The 19,801-nt window shown below is 42.7% G+C and overlaps 1 protein-coding gene across 1 annotated transcript in view; it reads right to left on the bottom strand.

Annotated features, from left to right (window-relative positions):
• Positions 1–19,801, bottom strand: part of Tulp4 (TUB like protein 4) — a 108,525-nt gene that overhangs the window by 30,453 nt on the left and 58,271 nt on the right. The window contains exons 4-5 of the mRNA XM_055615944.1: positions 8,397–8,577; positions 4,090–4,224 (exon numbers count right to left, since the gene is read on the bottom strand). Coding sequence (XP_055471919.1) covers positions 4,090–4,224; positions 8,397–8,577 — 316 coding nt within the window. The remainder of the gene's footprint in view (positions 1–4,089; positions 4,225–8,396; positions 8,578–19,801) is intronic.

Here is a 19,801-nt window from a genome sequence, read left to right as displayed (position 1 = left end):
TCACCTACCTTTCTCAAGGACTTCAAATGTCTGGGCATTTGGGCCTTTTACAAATTCTACATAAAGAAAAACAGCAGATTCATACTATTCTTCTTGTCACGGTTATCTTTAACTGTCAACTGATACAGCCCAGAGTCATCTGAGCAGAGTCTCACCTGAGGGACAGGCCTATGGGAATGTCTGCGGGGGATTTTTTTTTTTTTTTAAGGTTTTCCTTCTAAGACAAGGCTTCTCTGTGAAACAGAGCAACAGAAAGAAAACTAGAATATTCCATAAGCCAATCTTACGACCTTCAAAAAGAGGTAGCCAAGACTTAGCCGAAAAAGAATGGTGCCATATACACTTATAACACCATCTGGGCGTCTGAGGTCAACATGGCCCTCTGTCCCTTAGTTTTCTATGGTAAACAGTTGATTTTTTTTTTTTATTAACCAAGAGATACATGTATATTTGTGTGTACATGTGTGCATATATATGTGTGTATGTGGACTGATAGAAAGGGGGAAAATAATTACTATGTTATGGTAAAATCATAGGGAAAGTCCTTTTTTAATTTTTGTTTTTAATTAAGAAGGTTTTGTTATTTGATTCCCTTTTCTCTTTCAAAGGCTGAAGAGACAGCCCAGCCAGTTACGCATCAGCATCTGAGTCAGTCCCCACACGACAGGGACTTGCCAGGTGTGGTGGGCATGCTAGTAACTCACTGCTAGAGGGGTGGCAGAGACAGGTGAACCCCCAGATCAAGCCAGGTCCAACTGGGGAGTGCTCAGCCAACAAGAAACCCCATCTCAAAGAAAGCAGATACTATTTTTTGTTTGTTTGTTTTTGTTTTTCGAGAAAGAGTTTCACTGTGTAGCCTTGGCTGTCCTGGACTCACCATGTAGCCCAGGCTGGCCTCAAACTCACAGCTATTTGCCTGCCCCTGCCTCCTAGAGTGCTGGGATAAAAGACATATGCCATCATGCTTGGCTTAGCAGATACTACATTTCTGTATAGAGGATGACACCTGGCATTCACTGGGATCCATACATAATCACAGAAATGTGAACATATGTACACACATATTAAAAAAAAAAAAGAGGGGGGTTTATTTCCCCTTTTCTCTGGGGAAGAGAAAGGCACAGACATGCTACATCAGGAAGGTGGCAACACATCCACACTAGCCCATCCACAGAAGAAACCCATCTCAAAAACATCTTGATTCTCAGAGAACTCAATGAAATGATGAATGAAAGGGGCAATTCTTGGCCCAAGGAAATAGCTCAGTCAGTCATTATGAGTGCTGGGTGGATGGGTGGGGGAGGGAGGCAGTGTCTACAAAATGAAAAACAAGCAAACAAACAAACACACACCGCTGGGCACCCTGGGAAGATGGTGGGGCATCTTTTGTTCCCTGATACCTATGGGAAGCCATGTGAAGGTCTCTGGAAGCCAATTTCACCACCTAGAAATGTGCTACCACCACCAATGTCAGAGAATACCTGAACTCATGACTCAGGCATTTTTTAAATAACAACAACAAAATCACACCAAAGCCCATCTCCTGCTCCTTGTGCACTAAGCAGAAGTCTGAGGTGAATTACTCAGCCAGCTGCATCCCAAGGTGGAACTACTCAAGGCAGACACCAATCTCTGTTGCCTCCAGAATCACAGCAGAAAACTAACCAGGACAGGTGATGCAGAAGAGGCTGGTCATAAAGACAGGGGTGGTTGGGGAATAGCTGCACGTGACGTGAGTGACCGTGCTGGTAATAAAAGGCATCACAAGTTACCTTTCTCCCCTGGATAAGTTCTCTGAGACAGTACAGAACGACCAAGGGATCAGAGACCCTTCAGCTTTTCATGAGACCCTGAAGAGACAAGACTGTTTCCCAAAGAATCAGGGACACAGCATCTTTGGTAATCCTAAACTGCAAAATCTGACTATTCTCAGTGTCTCTGTCCACCAGTTTTTCTCATAGTATTGTCATAAAGTAATAACTATGCCATCTTTGGTCTCACAGTGCTTGTTTCTTTCCATTATTTACTAGCACAAATCATAAGAAAAGAATAATAATAAATTTTAGAAATAAGACCTATTGTTGCTGTTCATACCACATGTAAGACTGAATCTAAACTACTCTGATATCAGATCGGAAACAAATATCCTGACAAGATAGGAAAAATATTACTATTTTTACTATTAGATAGATTAACTAGTAGATGACACTAGTTCAAGTGAACTTAACGTTCTAAAATCATGATGAGACAGCACAGCACACAAGTATACAACTATCCCCAGCTACAACACAAGTAACTGAAAACATTGCAAATTAGATTTAGAATTCTCATAGGTGATGACTATAATACAAAATTTATTTTTAAAAAATGGAGTTAAAACACAGCACATTTAAAGACTAATTTGGTTCACTTATTGTTTTCCTATTCCCATAATGCACACTTGATAAGAAAGTATTAGAGGTGTTGATAGACATAACAAATAATACATTCAAGGAGCAGACAGATAGATAGATAGATAGATAGATAGATAGATAGATAGATAGATAGATAGATAGATAGATAACACAGAGATAAATAAAAAAAATAGGCAGAGACATAAGCAAGGTGGTAAAAGAAAATTAAAACAATCTGTAAAGAATAAACAGCAATGAATGGTAATTACATTGTTTTGAACTGTAACCAGATATCTGAGAGAACAAAATTCAAGATTCTACAATGAGAGGCAGATCACAGGAAATCAGCAACAACGGTTAAAAGTTTAAAACTAGAATTTTTGAAGAAAAATATAACTTTAGACTAGGTGATCCAAGGAGGAATTTAAAATGGCCAGTCCTATTTTTAACTCAACAGAAAACAGAACATTCAGAAAAAAATGAACAAAGTTGCACAAGAATTTAAGTGTGTCAGCAACAGAAAAATACACACGCAACTCCCTAGGAACTCTCTAGGCATGAATGAAGACTTTGCATAGGTTTTGTCCAGGGGAGATTACAGACATTCATTCCTTACAGATGCAGTTCTGAAATGGCAATGGGACACCTCAGAATGAGTACAATCAGCTTAAGAATATGCTATAATGTGAAAGCAGACTTAGTAGGTGCACTATACGCTGCCAAGTGTGATGTGCAGACATGACTCATCACATCCCCGTGGTGCCTGGAGAGCCTAGAGAACCAGCAGCTGCTGCCATGGCAATGGCTCTTCATGATGGCCAGCTTCAGACAGTAACCAGCTGAACAGAAAATTGGTCTGTCTCCCTATTCAGATGACAGTATGTCCCTGTGGTATCAAAGACTAGCCTTACAATCTAATTTTTTTTTTTTAACTTTGACTCAGTGAATCCTAAAGAAGTAAGATTTTTCTATTTTTTTGCAAAAAGTCTACCAAGGTCATTATGTCTTTAGTAATCTTGAACTTGATACTTGCCCCCAACAGAACCCCATGATTCTACCTAGCAGAAAGTACAACAGAGAACTCCGTCCCTATTCCCACTAACCTTCTTTCCCTCCTACCTGGTGTTGTGGGGGGTGGTTGGAAGGGAGTTAAAAGCATTTAATGATTCTAAATAAAGTAGGTTTATTAAAAGAAAAATCAAGGCCAGTAATTTTTCTCTTGTGAAAATGTTTCCTCACAGGAAGGTATCAGCCCTTCTTGCCCTTCCTGTATATGACAGTCTGGAACCTCCACAGGTCTTTCCAGGTAACTCTACTGCACGATGATCAGTTCCTTAATAAGCTTGCCAAAACTGTACGGGCTTCTGTGTAAAAGAACAACTTGTGTACCATCTGCTGCCTCAGAAGTGACAGGTGCTGCCATCTGAGGAAATGACAGTCAGATATAAACACAGTCAACAGCAGGCCATCCTTGTCAGCATGGAGAAAGGAGAAGGCGAAGGTGCAGACTGGGTATCAGAAACCCAGATTCCCCGATTACTGGACTTGTCAAGATGCACGGAGGAGCTCAGCAAAGTGACTCCACTAAGCCCAACAGGCACTACAGGTAGAGCAGCAACCCAGGTGGGGAGGTGTGCACGGGGGGCAGGTGTGCACGGGCCCCACCTGTGGGGTTAGGGAATGGTGCATTTTGTACCTTTCAGCCCCGATCGGATGACAGTGGGAGACAAGTCATCATAGTTGTTCATTAAGCTGATGTCTCCCGAAGTGAAGCTGACGGTGAGCAGAGGCTTGGTGTTCTGCACAGGGATGGGGTATGCTGCAGGGCCATCTGTAGAAACACAAGGGCTAAGTGAAAAGCAGGCAATGAGCACACAACCTGATCCAGGCGTCTACGGCTGCACTGTTCCATGGTGCTGACTCGGCTACTGTTCTTTTTAATTTTTATTTTACTAGTTTTCACAATTTATTCACTTTGTATCCTGACTGCAGGCCCCTCCCTCATCGCCTCCCAGTCCCATCCTTCCTCTTTTTTCCCCCTCTCCCTTCCCTAGTCAACTGAAAAGGGGGAGTCCTCCTCCCCTACTATCTAGTCTATTAGTCTCATCAGGTCTGTCTGGATCCTTGTCCTCTGTGGCTTGGTAGGGCCACCCACCACGGGGAAGTGGTCAAAGAGCAGGCAACCGAGTTCATGTCAGAGACTGCCCTGTTGGCCTTACTAGGGAACTCACTTAAGAGACTGAACTGCCTATGGGCTACGTCTGAGCAAGGGGTCTAGGTCCTTTCCATGCATGGTCCTTACTTGATGTATCAGTCTCAGCAGGTCCCCCTGGGCCCAGATTTTTGGCTTTGCTAGTCTCTTTGTGGAGCTCCTGTACTCTGAGTCCTTCTATCCCTCCCTACCCCATCCCATCCCTTCTGCCATAAGACTCCCTGCACTCTGTCCAAAGTCTGGCTGTGAGTTTCAGCATCTGCTTTGATCCCCTGCTGAATGGGAGTGGGGTACAGAGCTAAACAGAAAATTCTCAACAGAGGAATATCAAACGGAGAAACACTTAAAGAAATGCTCAAAGTCCTTAGTCATCAGGAAAATGCAAATGAAAACAACTCTGAGATTCCATCTTATACCCATCAGAATGGCTAATCAAAACCTCAAGCAACAACATATGCTAGCGAGGATGTGGAGGAAGGCTAACCCTCCTCCATTGCTGGTGGGAGTATAAACTTGTACAACCACTTTGGAAATCAATCTGGCACTTTCTCAGAAAACTGGGAACAGCCCTCCCTCAAGACCCAGCTATGCCATTCCTGGTCATATACCGGAAAGATGTTCCACCATACAACAAGGACATATGCTCAACTAGCAGCTTTATTCGTAATAGTCAGAATCTGGAAACAACCTAGATGTTCCTCAACTGAAGAATGGATACGGATATTGTGGTACATTTACACAATGAAATACTACTCAGCTACTAAAAACAAGGAAATCAATTACTTTTCTATTGCAATGAGAAAATACCATGACTAATACAATGTATAAAAAAAACCATTTAATTTGAGGCTTACAGTTGCAGAGGGTTAGAGTTAGCAAGCAGGCAGGCAGGTGTTGAGAGCTTGCATCCTTAATGCATAAGTAAGAGGCAGAGACAGCTCACTGGGAAAGGAGTGGGCTTTCTGAAACCTGAAATTCCATACCCAGTAACATACCTTCTCCAAGGCCACACCTCTTAATCCTTCCCAAATAGTTCCATCAACTGGGGATCTAGTATTCAAACGTAAGTGCCTATGGGGGCTATTCTCATCCAAACCAACACAATATCCTAAAAGTTGTCTAATAATACCGATCACACTCTACCTGGGATGCCACCAAGTGAAGCAAGAACTGCAGCACTCGGGGGTCACACTGTGGGCACCAGCATTGGAAGCTGGAATGAAAAATAGGATGCAGAATATGCAGACCCAGAGGTAACTGACTGAGAACATGTGTAAGTTTATTAACCCATGTTAACGTATTATGTGTTTCTTTTGATATCAAGTATAAATTACTTAAATGTTGTATAACATAAAGAATGGTGGGAAAGGGATAAAAAATGTGGTCTAATGCACAGAGTAATAAGCTTCCCTGAATGTCAGAGGCAATAAGCAGGCAGTATTAGTTCCTTAAGGTTTTTACCACAGGAGAGAGCAAATTTACAGAGAGAACAGAGCCCAGATATGATTCATAAATATTTACCGTGTGTGGATGATCTGACCAGCAAGGGAACTGTTTGGGAAGTTCTAGGAATGGTCTTGTTGCAGGCACAAACTGGCTCATCCACACATTACTTGAGAAAGTAAATGTAGGGCTGCTCAGTGGTTAAGAGCACTCACTGTTCTTCCACAAGACCTGGGTTTGATTCCCAGAACCTACATGGACGCTTACAACCATTTTTGTAACTCCAGTACCAGGAATCTGATGCTCTCTTTTGGCTTCTGTGGGCAGCGAATGCATGTGGTACACAGACACAGATGCAGATAAAACATCCATACATATAAAATAAATGCATTAAAAGCTATTCAAGTAAAAACCTCTCTGAACACCTGGCTAGTCAGAACTCTCAGAAGCTTCTGTAGGTGTCTTAGTCGCATTGAACTCATCTCCAGTGGCTGGTCAGGGTGCCCCACACATTCACAGGTTGGGGAACCCCAGACTACATCCCTTTCTCCACTCTAAGCCAGTGCCTCATAGCACTGCTGCACTCAAATACTGCTACTTCTAAAAGGCAAATGCGCGCTACCCCTAAGGCACCCACTGCTTCGAAGAAGTGCACCTCGGTTAGAGAAGCGTTAGGCACACTCCTGCCTCAGATCAATGTTAGACTCATTTTGTAACCTTGCTCTTTGCATCCTATTTCCTCCTCTAAGAAAATAATGATGAGTAAATCTGGGATCCTACTTACTAGACAGGATTTCCGTTTGAAGACAAGCTATCCACGTTTTATAGAAACTGACATTTCTATTCTGAAGCTGCTGAAATACGACAAACACTTTTATCAAGAATGTGTCCCATCAGGATGGGACAGTTACCTCCCCAATGGATTTGTGGGTGTTGTACACACTTCTCCTAAGACCTACTGACCTTCAGTTAATGCTTTCTGGAATGGCAGAATGAATCTTTCTTTTACACAACTGAAGCTAACCCACCAGCTTTAAAACCCCTAGGGATTTGGTCATACCACATACTAAATAACTTGTTAATAGTAAACAGTTTTTCATGTGCAACGAAAACTTATTCCTGCTAAGCAGCTAAGTCTCACAAAACCCCAAGGACAGGAGGAGGCATAAGTCTCATTTTATTATCTAGAAAAACCTGAGCATGTGGAACACAAGCACCTCAGCCAGGATAGTGAGAGGAGGGTAGCAGGGAAGACTCATCAAAGAGAGAAGCCAGTTCTGCTGCATGTTAGCCTAAGAGCCTCTCCAGTGACTTAGATAGTGTGTGTAAGGTGCTATCAAGTGACGTCACTCTCTTTCAAAATGTTCTCTCTTCTACATGCAACAGAAGTATAGGCCAGAAGCTGGAAACGGCCCAGATGCCCCTCAGTTGAGGAATGGATACAGAAATTGTGGTACATCTATACAATGCAATATTACTCAGTGATAAAAAAAAAACAAAGAAATCATGAAATTTACAGGTAAACGGTGGGAACTGGAAAAGATCATCCAGAGTGAGGCATCCCAGAAGCAGAAAGGCACACGGGGTATATACTCACTCATAAGTAGATATTAGACATATAATATAGGATAAACATACTAAAATCTGTACACCTAAGGAAGCTAATCAGGAAGTACGAGTCTGACTAAGATGCTCAATCCCCATTCAGAAAGGCAAAGAGGATAGACATCGGAGGAGGGAGAAAACAGGGAACAGGACAGGAGCCTACCACAGAGGGCCTCTGAAAGGCTCTACCCTGCAGGGTATCAAGGCAGATGCTGAGACTTACAGCCAATCTTTGGGCAGAGTGCATGGAATCTTATGAAAGAGTGGGAGATAGTAAGACCTGGAGAGGACAGGAGTTCCACAAGGACAGCGACATATCCTAAAATTCTGGGCACAGGGGTCTTCTCTACAACTGATACTCCAGCCAAGGACCACTCGTGGAGATGGCCTGGAACCCCTGCACAGATGTAGCCTATGGCAGTTCAGTGTCCAAGTGGCCTCCATAGTAATGGGAAGAGGGACTGTCTCTGACATGAACTGATTGGCCTGCTCTTTGATCACCTCCCCCTGAGGGGGAAGCAGCCTTACCAGGCCACAGAGGAAGACAATGCAGCCACTCCTGATGAGACTTGATAGACTAGGAACAGAGGGAAGGGGAGGAGGACCTTCCTTTTCAGGGGACTGGGAGAGGGACACGGGTGGGGAAGTGGGAGGGTGGGATTGAGAGGGGAGTAGGGAGGGAGGTACAGGGGGGATACAAAGTGAATAAACTGTAAAAAAGTACAGGCCAACAAGGAGGTTACCTTGAGGAGGAGAATAGTCATCTGAGTCTGTGTCGCTCTCACTGCTGTCCTCCACCAGAAAGATGGGGTAATTCCAGGACATGCTCAGGATGCCATCAGATTCATGCAGGAGGACATGGGCTAGCATTCTGCCATGGCAGTCCATGACGATCACCTGCCCATCTGCTGTGCCAAACAACACCTGCAACCAAAGAGTAGGACCCTTGAACAAGTAGGAGTAAATCGCAACCTTAATTTGTTTTAGGAGGACAAAATACATGCATAACTAAAAAGAAAACCCAATGAAAACTGAGGGTGACAGGACAACTGGCTTGGTTTCTTTTAAGTTGCTGTGATAAAATACCCTACAAAACCAACTTCAAAAGGTCTCAGTTGCAGGTTACAGTGTCCCACAGTGTAGAAGTCACAGTGGCAGGGGCTTGAGGAGCTGGCCACACTGTCTCCATAATTGTTCTCTCCAGAAACGGAGAACAATGAATACACATGTGCATGTCAGCTCATTTCCCCCACTTACACTGTCCAGGGTCACAATCAAGAGTAATGCAATAGTGGGTGGATCTTCCTACCTCATGCTGAAATGTGACTAGCGAATAATGAATACATTATGCTATTCATATATTCTCAAATACCAGAAAACCCTACTTTACTGTTTTTGTTTCTTTTGTCTTCAGGCTAAAAGGGGCTAACAAAAGATATTCATTTTTCTGGAAAATAAAGATGCAGTAGAAATTCATTATTATAATTCTTTGTAATTTACAAGAAATGTTTATGCCTGAGCAATGAGAAAATACATTTGATCATGTTAAGCATGTTATCTTGTCATATTCGGAAAATAAGATGTTCCTAAAGTAACTTTTTAATGAAAAAGTTTAGATGACTTATAAAATAATGGGTTTCATTAATATATTCTCATACATGTTTAAGTTTCCCCGAGGAAGGTTTTAATGTTTAGAATTTTCTCACAGATAATGACATTAGTCAGTTAACAAATGTGTGCAGTGCTGTGTGGACGGGTTAACATACTCACTGAATGCTTACTTTGGTACTAAGATGATGTTAAATCCTTTATCACAATCAAGAACTGCTGGCCACGCTGGAATGAATCTCAGAGGAGCCTGTCATCTCAGTATACATAGGACTACTCCTGAGAGGTTTTCTTCGATTCCCCAGATCCCAGAGTACACTAACTACGTGTGGGAAGCAAAGGGTGTAGGCAGGCACACATCAGAGCTGGCAAACTCTCAGGGAAGATTCTGTGGGTGTCAGCTCCTCACTGAGAATAGCATGGGGCGTGCCATGGTTGCTAGAAACAATGCTAGACATAAATTTGCCACCAGCTGAACATCACAGAAGAGCCTTGGGTCCTGGGAAAGATGGTGAGTGTTACCACCTGCTTTGTGACAGTCTCTAGGGATCTTGCATCTGATACTGTTAAAGACTTTGTATTTTTGTGCCTAAAGGATTGAGAGATTTTTATGATTGACATCCACTTCTTGCTGTGACAGCATGCCACTCAGCATCTGTATTTCCCAGACACAAACAGCTTAAGGGAAACCACATAACCTAATGAAGCCACGAAATAGTCAAACCAGGGATATCTGACTACAAGGGCTAGGATTCACATATACGCAGAGCTTTTTTAACATGGGACCCTTTTGCTCTTGAGATACTGTGACACGCACCTCTGCAGCTGACTCTGCAGTTATATCCCTGGCATCTCAGAGAGCTCTGGGTATACAGTGGTGAATATTTTTTTATGAAATGAATTAATTAAAATTAAGGACAGCGGTAATTTTAAGACATATGGATGAATGACTGACTACAAGGGAGGATACATTTTTTCCTTAAGAAGCAACAAGCTTATGGAATTTATATGGCTGTTTTTTTTTTTTTTTACAATAAACCAATCATTCATTAAATAGTGTTTTGCTGTTGTTTTTGAGACAGGGTTTATATAGCCCAGGTTAAATTCAAACTTGTGAGTCTGTTGCCACACTTTCCAGTTCTGTGACAACAGGCATGTGCCATCATGCCAAATATTCCTTTAAACATTTTCTTGAGTAAGGGCTGGAAAGATGCCTCAGGAGTTAAGGGCACTGACTGTTCTTCTAGAGGACCTGAGTTCAATTCCCAGTACCTACAGGCAGCTCACAACTGTCTGCAACTCCAGGGTCTGACACCCTTACACAGACATGTAGGCAAAGCATCAATGCACATAAAATAAACATAAATAAAAAATTTTAAATTCATCATCTATAATTGAATGAAAAAACATCCCCCAGGAGGAATGATGAATTCATCAGTGTATTAAAGATAAACACAGACAGAACTATGACGAAGAGAGAAATTTATCTTGGCTGCCAACCGAAAAACCCAACATCTGATGGCGTGTCTACAGGGTATTCAAGCAACACAGGCACAAAGATGGAAAGCAAGAACATAGATGAGACCTGCTGAATTCTACCTGAAACAGGCAGCGATTTAAGCTACTCAATCAAAGTTTGCAACAAAAAGCACAGAACATGTTTTCTTACACTTTCAACAGACAGGTTTCCAAAGAAAAAAGGTGTGGGGATCCCAAACAATGCTAATGGTATGGACGGTTTCCATGGAGCATGTTTTTCTTTTTGCCTCCAATATTCTCATGTGCCTTCATGCAAAGCGAAGGGATATTTTGGCACATAAGACTTTACTAATGAAAACAACTCGTGCAGATGATGGCAATTCTTCAAAAGTACTCATGACTAATATATGTCAATCCTGAAAAAGTCTAAGCGTGCTTACTGTTATGGGATGGCCCTAGTAGTCTCAGTGGCACCTTCTTTGCCATGTGACTGTCTGGCCCCCTTATGAGGACACGGATGTCAACCGACTGACTCTATCTACATATGCTGATAGCAATTTGAACTGAAGCCTATAGGAGGAGGTTAAGTCTAGGTAATGTCACAAGAATGTTACTCTCACGGTGGGATTAGCACCCTTCTAGAAGGAAAAGAGATGCAAATTATATTTTCTCCATTTCTACCTGCAAGCATCACAGAGAGGCAATGTGGTACATAGTGTCAGCCACCTGCAAGCCGAAAGGGGTCCTTACCAGTAGTCAAACTGCTGACACCTTCATTTTGACCTCCTCAGCCTCCAGAAATATGAGGAATTGTTGTCTGTTCAGCCAACCGATTCACAGGGCTTTGCTCTGGCAGCCCAAGCTGAAATCTGAAGGATGGGAACTTTGTGTATCAACATGTGTCTCCCCATAATCAGTTACTGTGCATGAAGCTCAGCAACGTGTCTGCAAAAGGCAGAACACGCCTCTGCATTTAGTGACACTCAGCTTCTATTTTAGAGAAAGAACAGAAAACAGCTAGGAGAACAGGCATATCAGTCTTTAAAATATAAGACTGGCAATTTAATGAGTGACTGCTATTTAAAATCCATACCAAAGCAAGATAGAACAAAACACTACCTCCAAGAGCCCACTATGAACTCTTTCCAACTACCGTGCCCACTGGAAGGCAGTCCACTACTGAGATGGACTGGAAGGGAGAAGAAGCCCTCCCAGCCCAGCTATCAACAATGACTGAGAAAGTGACTGTTTTGAAACAAGTATGTCACAGATAACTGAAGAACACTAATACAACATGAAATCAGATTTGAGGGAAAAAAAGAAAAACCTCCATCACAAGTTCTTTTCACACCTAATCACTTTAAACGAGACACCTTTGTGAAAAAAGACTTGAGGAGAACCAGACAGTGCAATAATCATGAATGCACATGTGGGAAGACATCCGTCTCTGCCCACAGTCCTAGCCAGGTAAGTACACTAAGGAACTGGTCCTGGCGCTTCTTCCTGCACAGCAGTCTCTTCCAAGCTTCTCCTCATCTTGCTGTTCAAGGTGAGGCCTGACTCTCTTCTTTCTCAGACAACAATCATGCCAATTGCCTCACAGACCTCAGCTATATTCAATCCCTTTGCATGGCCTCTCTCCTGGGCCCTAGAATCACATATCCAACTGACACCTGCTGTATTTCCCCTAGAAGTGCCAAAGGCCCTTCCATGTCAGCAATATCCAAAGAGAAACACATGTTCCTGCCTTCACTAGAGCAAACAAACAGATTGGCTCCTTGGCAGTAAAGACTGTTTCTTTGCTTAGGCTCCAATGTCCGTGTGGTACACACCAGATACACAGGTGCCTCATAGAAGGGCTTCAGGGTTCTCTACAAAGAACTGATCTGACACTAACCATAGCCTTCACTGAACTCTGAACTCTATTCTGGTTTTGGGTCAGTCTCCATCATACATCTTGAGGGCAGTCTGCACCCCAGAATGTCACATGGTTCTGTGAAAAGTGACCAGTGACCATTACAAGTTAATTTCTGCAAAAATCATTGGCTTAGGCCAAGCATGATGGTGCTTGCCTTTACTCCCAGTACTGAGGAGTCAGAGACCAACAGATCTCTATGAGTTTGAAGCCAGCCTTGTCTACAAAGAGAGTTGCAGGATAGCCAGGGCTAAACAGAAAAACCCTGTCTCAAAAAAAAAAAAAAAAAATCAAACAAAAAAAGGCTTTTAGCCTAGTCTTTTTTTTTTTTTTTTTCTCTTTTTTTGGGGGGGATGGGGGTAGAGACAGGGTTTCTCTGTGTAACTTTGACTGTCCTGGACTCATTTTGTAGACCAGGCTGGCCTCAAACTCACAGAGATCTACCTGCTTCTGACTACTGAGTGCTAGGATTAACAGCGTGCACCACCATTGCCTGGCTTTGCCTAGTTTTTCAACCAATCAAACTTTAACTATTTTCTTTTCTTCTTTAAAGTAAAACCTAACATTTGTATATTGCCCTAGGAGTGCCCTCCCAAACATTTTCTTCCAACTATTTCTTGATGTCTCCTATGCTTCTGGTGAAAGTAGGCATCAGCAGGCAGCTAGCTCAATGCTATCTCTGCATTTCAATCACCTTTCAGCTGGAAATATAAACTACAAGGCAGTTTTTTCTTAAGATTTCTTTTATTGCATTTTAAAAAGTATACATAGTATGTAAGTAAGTATCTATGAGTGTCGATGCCCACAGGGACCAGGAGTCAGATCCCCTAGAATTGGCCCCGTCCCCCCTTCTCCTCTTCTTTTTTTAGCAACAATGTGACTTTAGCATGTGTACTGGATAGTTTTACATCAACAGGACACAAGCTAAAGTCATCCAAGAGGAGGGAGCCACAATTAAGAAATGCCTCATAAGATCTGGCCATAGACAAGCCTACAGAACATTTTCTCAAATCGTGATCAATGGGGGAGGGCCCAGAACATTGTGGGTGGTGCTATCCCTTGGCTGGTGGTCCTGGGTTCTATAAAAAAAAAAAGGAGATTGAGCCAACCATGGGGAGCAAGGCAGTAAGCAGCACCCTCCATGGGCTCTGCATCAGCTCCTGCCTCCAGGTTTCTGCCCTGTGTGAGTTCCTGTCCTGGCTTCCTTCAGTGATGACTATATGATGTGGAAGTGTAAGCTGAATAGACCCTTTCCTCTCCAACTTGCTTTTTGGTCATAGTGTTTCATCATAGCAATAGAAAACCTAAGACAATATGTAATCTCTTCATCTCCATATAGAACTAGTTTTAGATAAGCACAACTGTTACCAGTGGTTTACAGTGAACTGTGAAACCAAGCTCCAACCCCGAGTGGAACAGTGGGAAAATGTAACATCATTTCCAGGACTCTTATTTTGGAAAGAGCAGCATCTCACCAGTACCTTTATGTCTAGTCACAGTATCATATACATTCTTTAGGAAGACCAGACTGAGTAACTGCAACTCAACAACTCATGCTTCCACAAACAGCTCTTTATAAGGTAATCACTAGCACTAGAATTAGTTGCTGAAGGAAATACAAGCTTTAGGGCTTGGAGCTGGGGGAAACATAAACACGGCCGAAGTACTCCTGGAAGCCTTAGCCTGATAGTGGCAGAACTGAATGGCCTGCTGAGGACCAGAATGAAAGGGCATCCCTCTTCTTCTTCAGAGAAAGCCTCTGTTCTGATGTGCAACTCACACCAAACTTCCCTCTCAAAGACTTCCCTTGTGGATTTTAGAACAGTGGCCTTCAAAGGAGCTTCAAGGCTTGGCCTAGATATGTTGTATCTAAAGAAACAGTTTCTAAAACTGGGCAGCTGTAAATGAAAAGAACTGCTCACCTGACAGACTATTTCCTATTTTATTTTGAAAAGATATGAAATGTAGCTTCACAGCTGACCTGAATCATTATGTCTAAATCTGTGTAATTCTGAAGACACCGCTTTGCTACAGAACAGATTACTTCTAAGCTCTCTTAGAGACAAGCGATTACCCTCTCCTGGCCCTTCCCACAGACCCAGGAATGACTCTGTAGGAGTGCTGCACTGCAAAAGGAAACCCCATCTTCATTTTAAGGCCTTAACTAATCTTATATGGAAAGATTCCTTTCCAAAACATGGAAGGAGCACATGAATCATCACGACTAAGCAAGAGTTAGGACTGACTCTTCTTGCCTTTTCCGGCTATCTTCATCCAACCACTGTGCTATTTTGTTTCTGGTTTGGAGTGTTGTGTTTGCATGTATTCTGAAAAATTTCTCGAGTGCTTTGTGGAAGAAAATGCATTTCTTTAACTGAAACAGGCGCAGCAACTGTATTTGTACACTGTGTTTCACTTTGTGTTGTTGTTTGTTTTGATTACTTAATTTTGAGAGCAACTATGACCCAGAGCTGGGCACAGTGGTGCAGTTTTGGAATCTCTGTTCCCAGGAGAACCACCAATCTGAGACCAGCCTGAGCTGCTGAGCAAGACCCTGTTCCAACACACACACGAGAATTCATGGTTGGTTGTGGTTCTCTCAGGGCTCAGCTGATTAAAGAATCATGAGATAAATTATAAGACACATTAAATAAAAAAATCTTTCAGGAAATTTACACTGAACAAATTAAGAATGGAAGATGGGAAGAAAACTGCTGTATATTCACCTAAAAGTCAAATTTTGTAAATTTTCTTCAGATGGTTTTTTTTTTTAAATACCACAATCTGATGATGGTCCTTACCTGAATGCCAGTGTCTGGCTAGATGGCTAACCTACACAATCAATTTTCCAGGGATCCACAGGTATTCCTATGGAATTGTTATGGTTATCTTTTCATCCTGCCCAACAATAGCATGTCTACCCTTGGCACTAAGGGCAAATGTATCTTATCAGAGAGATGAGCTATGTACTGTTCCAGTACAAAAACTATCCCCAATTACACACCAGTCAAAGCCTTTGAGACTTGACCTTGAATCCACCTAACCATAACCTAAGAAAATGCAGAATATCAGCATAAATAGTTTCATTCCCTCCCCTTCTACCTTTCCTGGCCTTGAGTGGAAACTGGCATTGTTTATCTAAAAACACAAGAAAGGCCATGTTCCTAGAAGGACACTGGCCTCCCTCAAGTTCCTGTCTGTGAACCCTCCAAGTCTCTAAGAGAACTGATTGTTCTAGCTCACAACCCAAAATAGGGCCCTATTTCCCCTTTTGTTCCTTCCTACCCTCATACAGTGTCAATGCGCCCCTTTCTCTTTCCTCATTCTTGCTTTAACTACCCAGTTACCTCTGCACAGATGGCAGAGCAGCTCAAGTCCCTCTGCTGCAGCAGGCACTGCAAGATGAAGCCTGTCCATCTTGTGCTGGCACCAGTGAATCCTGTGGACTCTGCTCTAGTCACTATGATCTTAAGTACCGTGGGACAGGACAGACCCAGACCTTAGTACCGCTCACCCCGACCCCCACCCCACCCAAGCTGGCCTCAAACTTACAGATCAATTTGCCTTTGTCCAAAAGCACCATTCCCAAGCCTCCTCTCAGCCCTTTCACAAAGTTTATTAGTAGCCATAAGAGAAAAAAAAAATTCTTTTAACCACATTTAGGAACATACTTGTGTAGTGGAAGTTTTGGTTTCTTTACAAGCTCAGTTATATTATATAAGCAGGTTTTTGTTTTAATCCCAAGTATGGGACATGGGCCTTAGTTGGTCCACAGCTGATAGTTGCTTCCTGCAGCATGGAGAGGGGTGTGGTCTTGCCTAGCTGGAGTTAGTATAAATATGAGAGCCCAAGGACAGAAGGTGCAGTAGAGGAGACTAACTGAAAGATTGCTTTGAAGAAAGACTGCTTGCTGTGTTTGCTGGGTACCTGGCTTGCTGGATACCCTGACAACTGAGATTGGTATTGCCCCCAAAGAACCCAAGGATCCTGCCCAGATGAAAGAAATAAAGAGGTCTACATCCCCTTTCCCTTTTAACCTTCTTTCTTTCCTACCTAGGGTTGGGGGGTTGGAAGGGAGGTAGAGGCATAAGGAACCCCAAATAAAGTAAAGTTTTTAAAAAGTGCCTAAATACTTGGATATATTTTATATTTTTGTAGCATTTTTTACAGCTGGTAGAGGGGAGGTAGGAGCAGTATTTAAAAGCAGGAGCTACAATAGACCAGTGACCACAAACTGACCCTGGTCCTGTGTTGTGGATATAAACATGTTTTTAATCCCAGGTGTGAGGTGTGGGACTGATTCAAATAGTCCACAGCAGCAAACTATCTGCCTCCTGCAGGCTCTGAGAGGCGCTCTTTGCCAGATGCAGACAGTTTAAATCTGAGAACTCTGGAGGGAAAATAAATGCGAGTCCAGAAACTGTGGGGTAGTGTCCAGAAAGAACAAGGCTGCTGTTCCCCCCGCCACCACAGCTCCTGTCACTGTTACTGTAGTGAGACAAGAAGTTGGAGCTCTCCCCAAAACAAGGACTGGACTGGTTCCAAGGAACCCGACGACCCTAACCAGCAGGAAGCAGCTAAGAGAACTGTGCCCCTTCTCCCACTAACCATTTCGCCCTCCTACCTGGTGTTGGGGTGTTGGAAGGTATTCGGATGGAGTAGGGAAAAAGAGATTTAAGAAACGTAAATAAAATAGTTTTAAAAAGCAGCGCCTACAGTCCTGGGTCCTTTGCACAGAACAGGATGCTTCTCAACAGGTGTACACAGTCTACACCAACCCAACAAGCTAGGAAGATCCAGCATCACTTGGAATCATTCAGAAAAATGCAAGTGTAGAGAATCATCTTGGATCTCCTTTGTGATGAGTAGCAAACTGGATGTTTGTGTTACTTCAAAAGCATTTTGTTTTTAGAAGCATGTCTTTCTTCCTCCTCATTCAAAATATATCTAAGTATATTTTAATAGGTAGTGCATTTGAATTAGAATAAGGTAGGAAAGACCTTTATTAGACCTTTAAGGTAGAAAAGACCATTATTAGATACTGACTTAGTGATTTACTTGAAACACTGCTTGTACTGCTCACTTCTAAGCATGACTTAACTTGCTCCCTGGAACAAAACGAGCCTTAGAGAAACAGTTAAAACAATGGGAAGTTGCCATTAACAACTTGCTGACTGCCCCAAGTGCTTCTGCTAACTTGCTTGCCTGCCCCACCTTTACAGCTTTAGAGTGATGAGAAAGCAAACCAGACCAGAGACTGAGGCCGTTTAACAGCCACCCTGGCTTCGTCCACCAGTGATTTTCCTCTTCCACTCTCATTGTTGGAGTGTTTATTCCAGAAAAAGCTCTGAAACACTTTCATGTAGAATAAATCAAAGTTAGCCCGAACTTCCTCTGTCCTGAAGTCAAGCCATTATGTTCTGCTGAGGCACAAGTCCCAGTGACTTGGGTACCCTTCTGGAGACAGTCTAGTCAAAAGCCAACAGTTACCATACAGGTTTTTTAACAAGTTAGCTCCTGGCACCAGCAAAGGTCTTCAGCAAAGGTACGGATCACCAGGTTTCAGAGGTTTTTGTTTTTTTCTTTATTGAGAAATTATTCCAATGCCAGTTGTGGTGGTGCACCCCTTTTATCCCAGCACTCAGGGAGGCAGAGGCAGGTGATCTGTGATTTTGAGGCCAGCCTGCTCTACAAAGCAAGTAGAGCCAAGACAGCCAAGGCTAGACAGAAAAACCCTGTCTTGAAAAAAACAAAAACTCACGTAAAGAAACTATTCCAAAAGTCTGTGTGAGGGATGGAAAAGAGACTACCATTTTCTTTTCCTGTTGGGCTGAGCACGTGGCTTTTGCGTCTTTTCCAGGGAAATGGAAGCCTTTGCCAGAGGACTCACACCCTACAGGCTCACAAGGAGGTAAGTGGAGCTGTGGGGTCAGCCAGCCCATACAGATGTAGGGAGATGTTCCTACAGTGAACGTAAATCTGTTGCAAATAATAAACAGTCATTAATACCTGTAGAAGGAATCTCTTGTGTTTTGTATGGCTGCAAAACCTGTCAATTAAAAAAACAAAAACAAAAACCCATGGCCTCTGACTGCGGCAGAAAACAGATGAGACATCCAGCAGGCAGAAAGGATTCTGGAAAAGAGCATGAGATTCAGCACCAAGATGTGACAAAGATGGGTGCATAATGCCTGAGCTCAGGTAACCAGCCATGTAGCAGAATGTAAATTAGAATATATGAGTTCTTTTAAGTTATGCGCTAGTCAGACAAGTGCTTAGCTATACGGCCTACGTATTTGTATAATTTTTAATGAGTCTCATGAGTTGTTATTCTGAGAGCTAAGGGTCAGAAGGAAAAACCACCCGCAACATAACAGAGACCTACTACTACAAACACCTTAGGTTTTTCAAGTCTGACATTTTTTTAATCAAAAAATGTTTCTCACTTCCAGGTGTTAGACCACCTGTGTGTCAAATCTTAGAAAGCACTTTTTATTACAAAGCTAACATGAGTTGAGAAAGCAGAGGCTGTGCAACTGTCTGAGACAGAGAACACCTCCCCTATCTTATAGAGTATCTTATATACTCTGTTGGGCTGTGGTTAGGAGGGCAACATACATTCTGAGAAGACTTGCACTGATACATCAGAGTGGGTGAACTCAAACTCACCCAAACTCACCCTGAGATTTACTTTAAAAATACAGCAGAGCTGTGCATGCTGTTGAAAACCTTTAATCTCAACACTCAGGAGGTAGAGGAAGGCAAATCCATCTTGGTGTTCTAGGCCAGTGTGGTTGTGTTCTAGGCCAGAGCTGGGTCCAGTACAGCCAGGGCTATACAGAGACTTTGATTCAAAAAACAAATCGAATACAGCAAAACCCGGTCCATGAGAGAGTATTTGCCTATGTCTATGGCCCTGCAACACACACACTAAAGTGCTTTCCATCCAAGGATGAAGACTTGGTTATGATCTCTGGTAAGCCCCAGGACCTAGTGAGAAACCCTGTCTCAAGTCCTGATTCCACTTTACCTTAAGGTTCTGTTTCTATAGACCTATATACACACATGCCCTTTACTTCATGTGCTAACTTTCCTGGCTTTCCTTCAATGTCACCTACAGATGACTTGGAATACCACCAGAACACA

Source organism: Psammomys obesus, unplaced genomic scaffold (genome assembly GCF_907164565.1).
Source record: "Psammomys obesus unplaced genomic scaffold, mPsaObe1.curated_primary_1811, whole genome shotgun sequence".
NCBI lineage: Eukaryota > Metazoa > Chordata > Mammalia > Rodentia > Muridae > Psammomys > Psammomys obesus.
The sequence above is the reverse complement of the archived record's forward strand: the minus strand, read 5'-3'. Positions and strand labels throughout refer to the sequence as shown.